Below are 14,257 nucleotides of genomic sequence, written 5' to 3' on the forward strand. Positions count from 1 at the left end.
CAACCTGGGGGAGGCGCTTTAATAGAGATGGGGCTGAGTGTAACTAATGTGCGAGCATGTTCGCATAATAGGACATTAATACGTCCTTTTGGGACTTTTTGGCGGTAAATCTTCGGGGCTCGATCGCAAGAGAGGCTCGCGGCTCGCGAAAATAAAAGCTCGGGCTCGCAGAATAGCCTCCCCCGATGGGGCTTATAAAAGACGCCGGACTGTGGCTAAGTTTAAAACTTAAAATGTAACAGTATTCCTCAGTATTGCATTGCGCATTCCTTACTGCGCATTCCTTACTGCGCATAATTTTACGCGTGATTAGCTGGCGCACACTAAGAAAATGGCGGCTTTTTTTTACGGTTAGTGTCCCATACCAGCCGAAGCTTAACCCAGTTTCCGTTGCAAACTATGAGTATTTCCTCTACTCTCCGGATGATCCATGACAGCGTTACCTCCTCTCCATCCCCCAACATTAAATTAATGTATGAATCCACACGAAATATTCAACACTGAAGTTATTTTACAGTACTTAAATAACTTTACATCACGAGATCTTTACCCCATTTTTCTTAACAAAGACTTATGTGGAATTACAAAACACGACACTGTACATATGTTATCACAATTCTTTCATTTTTTTTTATTTTAATATTTACAGGAGCCATAATCGGGGACGGAGACCATAAGCGCGAGATTGAGGTTGCCCTTATAAGTGACAATTTTGCTATTTTTAGAACAAATTGCGCCATCTTCGACGTCAAAAACCGCGCGAATACACGCAAAATTGCGCAGGTTCTTACGGACATGAGTTGGAGTCCCGGCGAACAAGATCTCTATTACGGACACCAAATTGTTGTCCCGAAGGTCTCCGTTGTAGTGAGAGTTGACTGTATGTGGGCCAGCTGGAAAATAAGGACTGGACTCTGGACTGGACTGTAAACTATTTTTATTCAATTATTAAACGAAGTTAACCTTTTTAGTATTATCACTACAATCAGTGTGTGGTTTCGTGAGAAATGAATTGACGTGAAATGAAGTGCAAAATGACAAAAATGTTCACGACGAGCCTATAGGGGTGGTCTCAACCAAAATGAAAAAAAAATTGGAGTGAAACAACACAGTTGACTACAAATAAAATAGAAATACAAGAACATTTTTAATTACAGAAGTCGAGGATAATATAATTACCTACATCTAACAAAATGGGCGTAAGAAAACAACAGCACTGACAACAGTGTTCTTTTGGGAGTAGCACGCATGCATGGTCTCATGAACAATAGCTACACGTGTAAGACGGCGTCTAAACGTTGTCTTCGTAAAGTCCGGCTCATCGGCGTTCAAATAATGCAATTTAGACTCCGGTCAGCCATGGTTTTATATGTATTCATCGTCTAAACTTTGATTTTGAGAACGTTTGGTTTGGTTTTGACATGTTTAAAGGAGAACTCCGGGGTAAAAATGAAGTTATTTGGTATATTTGGCCTATATCTCCTACTTCTTTTTTTGAAAACCGTTTCTTCAGATCGTTCATTTAAACCTATATATTTTACCTGAAAGGCAAGTGAAAAATGCGATTAAGTTCCGCCATCTTGGAAGAATATGAGCCGCGTTATGTTGGCCAGCAGTACGATGTGATGTATGAACGTCAAAAGCTTTTTCGCGGGATCTTCAAACCATACTATAGTTTCGCTCGGTTCGCTCTTATTTTCGGCAACGTGTCCTCATATAGTTTTATTTGGCTATTTTTTCATATAGTTTTATTTTCGGCAATTTGGCTTCATATAGTTTTATTTGGCCAGCGGAGTAAACCTTGGCGATGCCATGTTTCGGCGCCTAGAATTTTCCAGGACGGTGTCGATTTTAATCAAAGTGGCTATGAGCCACTGGACTCGCGACAATTTATTATGAAACAAGAATCGAAAACCACAAACTGACAAATAACGATTTGCCAGAACAAATCATGTTAAACTTTCCAATTTTCAGTTCACTTCACCAGTTTAATATATCCAAAATAGAAAGAAAGAGAAAAGAATTGCTTCAACACTTCTGCGAAAGTTTGCCACGACTTTGTACCCAGAACAACATTTTATATTGCGTCACATCCTCGGAGACCCAGGGGCAGTTAGTGGGGGCGGGGGAATGCCTATACGGGTGAAAAAAAAAATCGGCGAAGAATAGTCAAGAATCGCCGATTTTTTTTTCGCCCCTATAGGCTTTCCACCGCCCCTACTAACTACCCCTGGGTCTCCGAGGATGATTGCGTCAGCACCATGTCTGCTTATCGAAAGCAGGCCAAAAGGCCGTGAGTTCGAGTCCCGTACCTGTCGGTTGTAAATTGTTTTCTTCCCTTCTTTCTTTCTTTTTCCTTTTTCCTTTTTTCACTATTTTTAAACGCATGTGTTTAAATCATTTTGCTACAAATATCAATTATTGTACCGTAATGCAGAACCATCTGACAATTTCGAATACAAAATGAGGAAGGCAAGGCCGAGAAATAATATAATTGCAAAAACTAGGTTTTGGTTTATTAAAATAATACTGATATTAGTACAATATTTCGACTCTATTTATGTAATGATAAATGAAAAGAAGATTTCTTGAATTTCTCAGTTAATAAGGCGTGTTTTTATTGCGTAATATACCGTAACTAAAAATGTAGGTAATCAAAGAACAGGTCTGATTCTCTATAGGTATTATAACTCTTGCACGCATTGCGTGCCTATGTTTAACAAGAAGCAAAGGAGTGGAATTCACTGCACTCACTAAAACTCGGAATTTTCCAAGATAAAAGGCAGCCCATAATGGGCAACAACGTTTCACCTTCGATTTATGAAATAAAGAGTTGGAACGTGAGTTATTTTTCTCTGTCAGCCTCGTGGAATTGATGCTCCGTCACATCAGCTAGCAGCTATGAAACGAGGTGAAGCTGTTTCGTTTCCATTGAGTGCTTCTTTCCTTCTTTTTGCCCGTTGTTTGCTGCTCAAAGAAGCTGTAGCAACAAATGTCATGCCATGCGTTTGGTGTTTATTTTTATTGCTCGCAAGTTTTACTTTTACCGGTAGTTAAAGTTTGATCAAACTTGAGACAAGTTTGATTCCTTATTTGTTTTGTTAAATACAATTAAAGCTCCGAGTTATTTCTTAGATTTTCTCAAAGCTAAGTCACAAGCAAACCGACGTAAGCCGAAGAACTGATTATGATTTTATGAGCGGGAAAACCCCCAAGAAAACGATGCATACCAGCAAAAATTCCAATGATTTTGCATTTTTCCGAGTTTTTTTTTATTATCTCTTCTTGTCCCCATATCCCGTTTCGTTCCTCTTAGCCGGCGGAGATCTTGGCACGAGAAAATATACAATTTACCAACGCCAAACAGGTAAAAGCACTTGAAGGAATTAATCGAAGCTCGGACACGAACGTGAGCTATTGCACATCTCGACAAACACATCCTCTCAAGTTTATTTTAATGTTACAACGACGTTGTACTGAAATACAACGTCGCCATGGAGACCTTGTTACGCGTAAAGTTTCCTGCCTGGTGGCTATTGACAAGATGAAAACCGCATACACCAATGACTGTGGGCGGATCACAAGTGGGCTTGGCATGCAAACAGACTCTTTCAAATGATTTTTTCCTCTTAGCATTTTTGCAGTCACCATTATCAGCTTTTGCAAGTCAAATTTCATCAGACGTGTAAGAAGCGCACGAGGCTTTAAGTTTTTCAATAAGACTGACTTTCGCTACGGTGTGGAAATATCTTCATTCGAAAGCTTGCTGCGCACCTACTTTGCTCTGTGTTGTACGGTAGCTCGGACGCAAACTATTTCAAGAAAAATTCAAACAGATGAAAGCGATGCGCATCATCTTTGGGCGAAGGAAACAACGTACGCGGAAGAAAGTTGCCTTCATATCAGTTACCCTTCTTGTTGTTATTGGGGTCTACTCATTTTTGGAAAAAACACCACGGGTGCGATTAGAAGACTTTGATGTGATTCCCTACAAATCGATAGCTCGATGCGATCGTCAGGAAAACGGCGAGTTAAACTGTCCGGATATTCGTCGAAACGGAACAACGTTGCTACGCCGAGCTCAACTTGTGCTTACACGGCTGCTCATAATCTTTGATCTCATTGCTAAGAAGCACGGTGTAAGATATTGGCTATTCAAAGGAACTCTTCTTGGTGCAGTCAGACACCACGGCCACAACCCGTTTGACGATGATGTGGACATCTGTCTACCTAAAGCAGAATTCGAAAAGTTTATCAAATATGGCGTAAACGATCTTCCCGAAGACATATTTTTTCAAACCGTAGAAACAGACATCCATTACAAAGTTCCACCGGGAAGTGGCATACATGGGAAACTACGAGACAGAAGGAGCTGCTACAAGACTTGCTTGCAGATAGGTTGTGAACACATGGATGGCTTACAGATTGACATCTACGTCGTGGAAAACGACTCGGACGGAAAACGGTTCGTTAATGAAACAACCTACAGGCACCCTAGTTTATTTGTGGAAACGCTTACCAATAGCCCAAATTTTACCACTGGAAACGGGAGTGACATTTTCCCATTGACAGAGGTGAATTTTGATGGTTTCGTTCTTCCCGCTCCACGAAACTGGGAGAAACTTTTGAAGTCGATTTATGGAGATCATTTTATGTTCTCCATTCCCTGTGATAAGCCACCAGGACATATCATCACAGATGCGTTACGAAGTTGTGAAGAAATAAAGGAATCACTTACATGGTTTAATTTCCTCAAGAAACTACTAGGAATGTAACGGATAAACAGATTATAAGAAAAGTTTCATATAAAGCCGGGATTTCCCAGACGACGCTCTCGGAGTCACGAACACGTCATTTAAAACCGAAAAGAGTGAGTAATATATGGAAATTATCGAATCTATTTCATTTACATGTGTTTTCGACAACGGCATGCCAAATATAATACTTCCTTCTTATGAGTAGTGGTGGTTTTAATATATAGTTACTAATTGCTTGTTTAATTGAACAGCAACAGAAAATCAATAGGTTATTAACTTATATTATATTAACTTATTATTATTATTATAGAACAGGCAGAAAGAACAACGTTTTATCCAAACTATAGCTTTTGAGCGTTTTTATAACCGAGGTATTGCGAAAATTAGTTTCATAACTATTACGGTACTTATTTCGTTTGTACCCGCCATATTGGTGAAAATGTCAAAAATATTCGTTTTGTGACTGTTTCGAACTTTATGCCGGTTCGATTAGATGAGATATTAGAAGTAACTTTACACAGTTATACGGGAAATTGTGACTCCTTAATTTCTGGACTGGAAAGAGTTCATCGTCGTACTCAATAGTCAAACTATGACAAACAAACAAAAATATAACTTGATACATTCCAAAAAAGCTCTCGAAAATCTTGAACTCGACGGTGTAATTTCATTGCAATACAATAAGTCTACCCACAATTCTGTTTGTCACTCCCGTGAAAGATGATTGTAAAAGGTCCTTGTACTTGTAATCTTGTACTTGTAACTAACTTTGCCGCATAACTCTACGATCTTACTGCCCCTAAACGGCATATTTTAATATCCTCCCAGTCTCCAAGGACCCGGTCCATCATTCTCACACACAAATCAAAACAACATCACATAAGTGAATGTCTGTACTTGGAAAACTGTGTGCCCATGGGTTCCGAAACATTTGATCCAGTTATCATGAAATCTCGGAAGCCTTTGTGATGAGTCATAATGTCGGGTTTCTGCGTGTTGTTTCAAACGCAGTCTCCAACTTTTTCCCGCAAGGTCTCGGAGTCCTGGAATTGGTTACTTTTTGGTCGAAGGTCTCGGTCCAAATAAAACAAAAAGCGTTTAGGAAATGCGTTCATTTTCTAACAAAAGAAATTTTTCCCGGAGCGACACCGCGGATGAATCACTTCAAATTTACGTTTTCTTTTGTTGAATAAATGTTACACTTCAGCGTTCCCTTAAAGCGAGTTTGGATTCAATTCAGTGATCCAACCAATAGGAAGCTAAACTGGGTGCTTAAGTTTGACGTTGTCTCGAGCAGCTAGGCAATATTTCAAGTGTATTCACACAGTGTTAATATCAGTTCGTGCATATTAGACATGGATGGAATCACAGTGTGACAGACTTGTTTGTCTTTCAAAAGAAGAGAAGGTATCATATTTTTCGAACTTGCTGCCGTTTACATTCAAGTCTAAAGTTAGACTGAAACAATAGCTATCCGACTTTTCCCAGTTTTCGTTACTAACTTATACGTTCACCTAATGATTTTAGATTCTAAAGACAGTTTACCTAGCAATTCTTTTCCGTTTATTCAGATAATTATTTGTTTTAATAGGGCACGCGGAAGCTAGTTTTGAAAATTAGCATATCTGTTTTAAATATATTCTGTCAGTTGTATTGATCTTGCAATATTGAGCACACTATGGCGGCGCCACATCTCATCAAGGCGTGAAGGGTCGTTTTAGACATTCAATTATCAACAAGTGATGTAAAATTTTTTGTTATCTATTAACAGTTTTGAGTAGGGCTTTCCACAAGTTGCTTGGTAACTTTTTGGCAACTTTTCATATTTCGAGCAACTTTTCCCCTTCGAGCAACTTTTTTCCTCTCGAGCAACTTGTTGCATTTTGAGCAATTTCCAGACCGAAGATCTCCGAAGATTATCCGAGTGTTGTTCAAAAGACCATACGAACGTTTCCGAAGATTTACGAAGTTTGCCGAAGATTTTCGAGGAACATCTGAAGACGTTTAAACTTTTGGTTCATTCTGCCTAAAACATTACAAAACTCGTCCGGAAACATGACGTCATTGATATCTTCACGATTGTTCTCAGTTAAAGTAAACCTTGTTATTTAACAAATTTTTCCCTTAGTATGTTATTTAGATACTTCTTTTGCTGAAAAATTGCTGTGAAATGCATATATTTAGAGAAATGCTCTTGATTAGACGCAGCGTTTTGGATTTTTTGGAGCAACTTTCGAGCAACTTTTTATTATCAGAATCAATTTTTTGGGATTTTTGAAGCAACTTTTGAGCAACTTTTTGAGAAATTACGGGCAACTTTTTGGGAAATCTCGAGCAACTTGTGAAAAGCCCTAGTTTTGAGCTTCAACGTCCCAAACCGAGGCTCATCACGCGACTCAAGCTTTGGAAGTATTCAGAAAACGCACATTTGATAGCTGTACTAGCCGTGATCCATTAATCTGTTAATAGAGGGAAAGGGTTAGGAAGCCCAGCAAACGCGAACATTAAAGGAGCAAACAAACAGACCAAGATTTAGGTTGGAAGATCCATGACCGTGCACATCTTTTGTTTTGCACTCATAACACTATGCATGTGTTACGTAATCGCAATGTTTTTATTGGTTAAGTGCATGAACACACACCTATTGTATTTTGTCAGGTTTTGATCACTGTCAACCCCCGAAATAGCGAACAAAAACCTATAACAAAGAACTTTGCCGGGCTTCATAGCCATTTCCTTCTATTAACCCTTAATATGCTGAAATTACTCCAAAACCACGTTTTTTAACCGTTAATTGATTTTCTTGGCTCTGGGGTCCTACATTTCTCTAAAAATTTCTCTAAACTTTGCTAGAAATGCACTTTCTGACACTGCAGTAAGTTTTTGATGAAGTTTCCATGTAAAAATGTACAATATTTTACTTTGGCGCATGCGCATAAGCCAAAATTTGGACTTTTTTTCCCTTGCTCCTTTCCTTTTCATTTTTCTCTGCTTTCTTATTCTCTCTATCTTTTACTCTGTGCACCCCTTCTACTGGCCTGAAAAGTTTTGATCTTAATCAATGCAAACCCTTGAAAGGTAGCGTGCCAATACAGCCGCTTCTCATTCGCTACCGCTACGAAGAGCTTTTCGTAGCGGGAGCGAATGAGAGGCGGCTTTATTCGCAGGCTAAAGGGAAGGGTTGTTTTTATAGAGGTATGGCGTGGAGTAATTGTTATGCTTCCAAAATCCTGAATTCAAGATTTTGTATTTTGTCCTTCCAAAATCTTAAATTCAGTATTTAGGCCTTCTAAAGTCTTGAATTCGCGTCATAACTCTACTTAAATAACTCTATTGTTAGTTGAACATCCTTGGAGAACTGTTTATAAAGCAGAAGCTTTTCAACTTTCTAAGGAAAACACGCTTTCGGAGAAACGCAAATACTTTTATTTCCAAATGTGATGAACTTCCAGTTTCTCTCTTCAATATTAAAACATAGTCAATCAGAGAAGTGACGAGAATAACGAGAATCATCAACAAGGAAATATTGTCTTGATGTATTACCAAGTTCTTATAACATAACATTACAAGAAATGTATGGTAATCGGTATGGAGAATTGACATTCTGAACATTTTTATTTGATGACTGTATCCAATCATCCAACCAAAAAACTAGCAGGTGCAAAAAACCCTCTTCTCCCTTCCTTACCTGCCAATGAATTCGCTTTCGCCTCCTGATCTCCTTAAAGGAGCTACGTTACGTGGATTTGGCAGATTTTTGGTCTAAATGTTCTTAAATTAGTGGAAGGCAACTTAACACATGAATGAAAACACTATCTTTACACTTCCAAAGGAAGGTATAACCAATAATTTGCGGATAGAAATCAAGCTACGGCTATAAATATCGATTTTTTTTTGGAAGAGGCAAGGAAACAACGTGAAAAGTTAACCTTAATTCAAGTTGCAATCCATTTCTATCCGAGCCATCCGCAGCCAAAGACGCTCGTTAACAGTTTCAGTGCTCTATTATAGCAATTTTAAATAAAAATGGATTATTATTTTTAGGTTTCCTGCGACACAAATCTAAATTTTGGCTGTTCAAAAATCTAGTAAAATCCGTGACAAAGCCTCTTTAAAATAATGATGCCAATTAAACGAATTGTAGAAACGTCTGCAGAGTTCGGCCTATGTTTAGGGTGAAAGGTAAGAGCTTACTTGTTGTTTTTCTTTGGAAGATAAGATTTAAAAACTTGTCCAGTGTTATTGCTAAACTTTGACAAAAACGACAGAGAAAACAAAAGTCCTGTAAATACAAATCAAACAAGCTTCTGTGAGTTATCAACAAAGTAAGTCCTTCAGCAGAAGTTATTTTTATATTACTACTTGTAAAGTTTTGCCGTATTTTACAGACTCTGCAACTTCATAAGTTGCGGGAATATTTATTTTGTAGGGCCGAATCGCACTAGAGCCAGACAAATCAAAACTTGTTTACTTTATGTCAAAAATCTGTCGTCGCTTGACTTGTCCTAGTGCGATCGCGTATTTTCGTGTCAGCCAAACATTCCAGAGGACGGGCAAACATCAAAGGCTCCGATGACCTGCTCCGAGGCAGGACAAATGGGACCAAACAACCGAAAATACAATAGCTGGTGTTTGTGTTTCAATTAAAACGTCAAAAATGACGAGTAGCAGGGTTTAATTCCCGTTCTTATGTTACAATAGAACGTGACCTTTGCGTTTTCGCCCGTTCTTCAGTTTGCAATATGTCGGATCCAAACAGCCCGCCAAACAGCTTTCCCAAAAGCAAACGGATGGTAGCTCTTCTCATTCGTAGCTGTTTCCTAAAATATTCGTCTGGGATTCTTGGGTCATTGTAATGAATGTCAAACCATGAATCGGCGGCTCGAGGGAGAACCCAAAAGTATGGATGCCTACGGCGATTTCGTCTTCGCCTTCAAATCTCGTACAGTCTCAGAAAAGCTCGCCCCTCTAGTTGTATTTGAGCAAGAGACAAAATTATCAGCATCATCCTCAGCTGCATCTGAAATTGTAGGACAAATGCTGCAGCTACAAAAAGCAGAAAACGTATTGGGATCATGTTGTTATGAAATACTGATTTAACGCCAAGTACTGCAAAGTACTGAAATGTAAACATTTTCGGCTTTGTCAAACGTAAACAAAACGCTAGTGCGATAGCGCGTGGACAACAGACAAATAGCCGGCGGACAAACTTTAGCCAAATCCTGTGGAGTTTGCCCTGGGACATTTGAAATGTCTGGCTCTAGTGCGATTCGGCCCTTATATTTTTAACAAAGTGTAAATTGTAGCAAAGTCATTTGTAATTGCCCCCGCAGGGTTCCGGCCCAGAGGCCGGAACCCGAGGAGGCACCTTAACATCCCCCGCGTAATAAAGAACTGAATCTGAAATATGTTGGTATAGTATGCGAAAACATCTCGATTTGAACAAAACTAGGCGCGCAAGGTGCTGTCGGGTAAAGTGCGCAAGGTGGTGTCGGGTAATTCTGCTAGCACAAGATCTTTCATCCTTCGTCTATTTGTTCATTTATCAGAGCGTATCTACAAAGTTAATGCGAAACCGCATTCTATCGGCTTCGTTCAAGTCAAGTCGCGGTTATTACCGGTGTTCTTCCAAGGCGAGTATTTTACATCGCATCATTTGCTAATTTGTTCAAAGCTAAACAGTTATTGCCGAGTATTGGATTTTTTTCGGTACGAGCAATTGGTTTCGTGTTCTTGGCTACGTGTGTTCCAGGAGCTGGTTCAAGTGCTTTCGGATGTTTGCTGTATCGTATACATCTTACAACGAGTAATAAACAAAAGCGTGAACTTTGTCATGAAATACAAGGTAATTTGTTTCGCTAACAAACTGTCAGATTATTTGATCCAAAGAGTGGGTTGAATAAGGATCAAAAATTGTTTTCTCGAATCTCTGAATGTGCCATATTTTGTTACTCGTTAAATTTTTGGGCTTTTTGGCCTGGAAATTATTGTAAGTTAATTTTGAATGTTATAAGCCCGGGAATAAGCTTGCGTGTTGTCACCACGAATAATGTGTTATGTGTTATTTCCGCTAGGTGTCATTTCCGCGCGCTAGGTGATATATTCGACTTGAACTTGTGAATATTTTTAGGACGCAACGGAGTGTCACACAACAAGAAATTCTGCAGCAAACAGTGATGTACGTCAGTCGTGACGTACATGGCACAGTAAAAAAGAAGTCTAATTGTGCAGTCCATCGGCATCAATAATTAAAAGCGACAAAAAGACTCCACTAATCTTAGAATGATGTAAAACAAATTATAAAAAGGCGGGGGCAGCTTTATAGTTAGAACTATTACTAGTTTAAATCAATAAATGCGATTGTTTTGTAATCTGTTTTTTTTGGTGATATAATTGATCTTCTGAGATCAAGTTACAGTCAACTCTTGCCTTGCGGACACCTTGCTATTACGGACACCCCGTTATTACAGACAGAAGTTGAAGTCCTGACTCGTCCCCAGTTGTCTGTTATGCGAAAATTGTAAGACGCGAAGGATGATGGGAAGGAGGAAACGCTTCTCTTCTTCCTTCTCATGATTCCCTCCGTGTTCAGTTTCATCCAGTCTTCCTGGACTCAAGACGGACTCAAAAGACGACTGGCGACGAGTCAGGTTGAATGCGGCCCTGAAGGTGTCCGTTATAGAGGGAGTTAAATGTAGTCGAAGGACCAAGAACTAGTTGCCTGGGAGAGTGGAGGGTGGGGTTTGAAATCAAGTCAGCATCGGGTTTACCGTGGAACCTCTGACTATCATGCCCCCCCCCCCGCCTCAACCTGGGAGAGGCGCTTTTATAGAGATGGGGCTTATAAAAGACGATGAGTGTGGTTAAGTTTAAAACATAATGTGTATCAGTATTCCTCAGTATTGCATTGCGCATCCCGTACTGCGCATAATTTTACGCGTTATTAGCGCGCGCACATTAAGAAAATAGCGGCTTTTTAACGGTAAGTGTCTCATACCGGCCGAAACTTAACCCAGTTTCCGTAGCAAACTGTGAGTATTTCTTCTACTCTCCGGATGATCCATGACAGCGTTACCTCCTCCTCATCCCCCAACATTAAATTAATGTATGACGGCTACACGAAGTAGTCAACACTGAAGTTTTTTTACAGTACTTAAATACCGGGCTTAAATAACTATATCACGAAATCTTTACCCTGTTTTTCTTAACAAAGACTTAGGTGGAATTACAAAACACGACACTGTACTTATTTTATCACAATTCTTTCATTTTTTAATTTTAATATTTACAGGAGCCATAATCGGGGACGGAGACCGTAAGCGCGAGATTGAGGTTGTCCTTATGATAAGTGACAATTTTGCTATTTTTAGAATAAATATTGCGCCATTCTTCGACGTCATAAATCGAGCGAATACACGCAAAATTGCGCAGGTTCTTACGGACAGCAGTTGGAGTCCCGGCGAACAAGAATTACTGAAAATAACTCCCGCTACTACGGACTTTCTCTATTGCGAAAGCAAGTTGTGGTCCCGAAGGTGTCCGTTATAGTGAGAGTTGAATGTATGTGGGCTAGCTGGAAAACAAGGACTGGACTCTGAATTGGACGATGGACTGGACTCTGGACTGGACTATAAACTATTTTTATTCAATTATTAAACGAAGTTAACCTTTTCAGTATTATCACTACAATCATTGTGTGGTTCCATGTGAAATGAATTGACGTGATAAGAAGCGCAAAACGACAACAATGTTTTCAAAGAGCCTGTAGGGGTGGTCTCAACCAAAATAAAAAAACTTTGGATTGAAACAACACATTCGCTTTCAGTGTAAAGTTAAAAATAAAGTAAAAATAACATTTTTAATTACAGAAGTCGAGGATAATGTAATTACCTACATCTAACAAAATGGGCGTAAGAAAACAACAGCACTGAGAATAGTGTTCTTTTGGGATTAGCACGCATGCATGGTCTCATAAAAAATAGCTACACTTGAAAGACGGCGCCTAAACTTTACCTTCGTAAAGTCCGGCTCATCGGCGTTCAAATAATGCAGTTTAGACTCCGGTCAGCCATGGTTTATATGGTTCATCGTCTAAACCTCGATTTAGAGAACGTTCAGTTTTGTTTTGACATGTTTAAGCCAGCGGAGTAAACTTTGGCGACGCCATGTTTTGGCGCAAGTCACCTAGAATTTTCCAGGACGGTGTCGATTTTACCCAAAGTGGCTATGAGTAACTGGACTCGGAAAATTAATTATGAAACAAGTTTCTAAAACCACAAACTGACAAATAACGGTTTGCCAGAACAAATCATAATAAACTTTCCACACTTCAGTTCACTTCACTCAGTTCAATACATCCAAAATAGAAAGAAAGAAAAAAGAATCGCTTCAACACTTCTGCGAAAGTTTGCCACGACTTTGTACCCAGAACTTCTTCATTTAGCTCATTGCATCAGCACCATGTCTGCTTATCGAGAGCAGGCCGAAAGGCCGTAATTTCGAGTCCACTAACCCGTCGGTTGTAAATGTTTTCTTCCTTTCTTTCTTCCTTTTCCTTTTTGTGATGTCATTATTTTTTAAACGCATCAGTTTAAGTTATTTTGCTACAAATATCATTTAGTGTACCGTTGTGCAGAGCCATCTGACAATTTCGAATACAAAATGAAGAAGGCAAGGCCGAGAAATGTTATCATTGCAAAAACTAAGTTTTGGTTTATTAAAAGAAAACTAATATTAGTGTAATATTTCGGCACTATTACATAGTTATAGTCATGTAATGATAATTTAAAATAAGATTTCCTAAATTTCCTAGGTAATTAGGCGTTGTTTTGTTACGTAATATGACTAGAAATGTAGGTAATCAAAGAACAGGTCAGATTCTCTAGAGGCCTTATAACTCTTGCACGCATTGCGTGCCCATGTTTAACAAGAAGCGAAGGAGTGGAATTCACTGCCCTCACTACAACTCGGAATTTTCCGAGTTAAAAGGAAGCCCATAATGGGCAACAACGTTTCACCTTCGATTTCTGAAATAAAAAGTTGGAACGTGAGTTATTTTTTCTCTGTCAGCCTCGTGGAATTGATGCTCCGTCACATCAGCTAGCAGCTATGAAACGAGGTGAATCTGTTTCGTTTCCATTGAGTGCTTCTTTCGTTCTTTTGTGCTTGTTGCTTGCTGTTCAAAGAAGCTGTAGCAACAAATGTCATGCCATGTGTTTGGTGTTTATTTCTATTTCTTACAAGTGTTACTTTTACCAAACCTGAGACAAGTTTGGTTACTATTTTTGTTTTGTTAAATGCAATAAAAGCTCCGAGTTATTTCTTAGACTTTCTCAAAACTAGGTCGCAAGAAAACCGAAGAAAGTCGAAGAACTGATTATGATGTGGTGAGCAGCGAAACCGCAAAGAAAACGATGCATACCAGCAAAAAATCCAAATCCTTGCTACATGATTTCCTCTTTTCCTGTAAATTTTTTCATTGTTTTTTTTTTCTACTTTCT

At 39.1% G+C, this 14,257-nt stretch overlaps 2 protein-coding genes across 2 annotated transcripts in view; both read left to right on the top strand.

Moving 5' to 3' along the window:
* The window catches only part of LOC144629971 (BTB/POZ domain-containing protein 7-like), a 70,775-nt gene extending 58,484 nt beyond the window's left edge, over window positions 1-12,291 (top strand). The window contains exon 8 of the mRNA XM_078488228.1: window positions 12,279-12,291. The gene's annotated coding sequence lies outside the window, so the exon portion shown is untranslated. The remainder of the gene's footprint in view (window positions 1-12,278) is intronic.
* LOC144629482 (uncharacterized) lies at window positions 3,661-4,805 on the top strand. The gene has a single exon (XM_078487694.1). The coding sequence runs from the start codon at window positions 3,837-3,839 to the stop codon at window positions 4,773-4,775; it is 939 nt and encodes a 312-aa protein (XP_078343820.1). The 5' UTR covers window positions 3,661-3,836; the 3' UTR covers window positions 4,776-4,805.
* Window positions 12,292-14,257: the final 1,966 nt, after the last annotated feature.

The sequence above is a fragment of the Oculina patagonica genome, chromosome 11 (assembly GCF_052425735.1).
Source record: "Oculina patagonica isolate OP01 chromosome 11, crgOcupat, whole genome shotgun sequence".
Taxonomy (NCBI): domain Eukaryota; kingdom Metazoa; phylum Cnidaria; class Anthozoa; order Scleractinia; family Oculinidae; genus Oculina; species Oculina patagonica.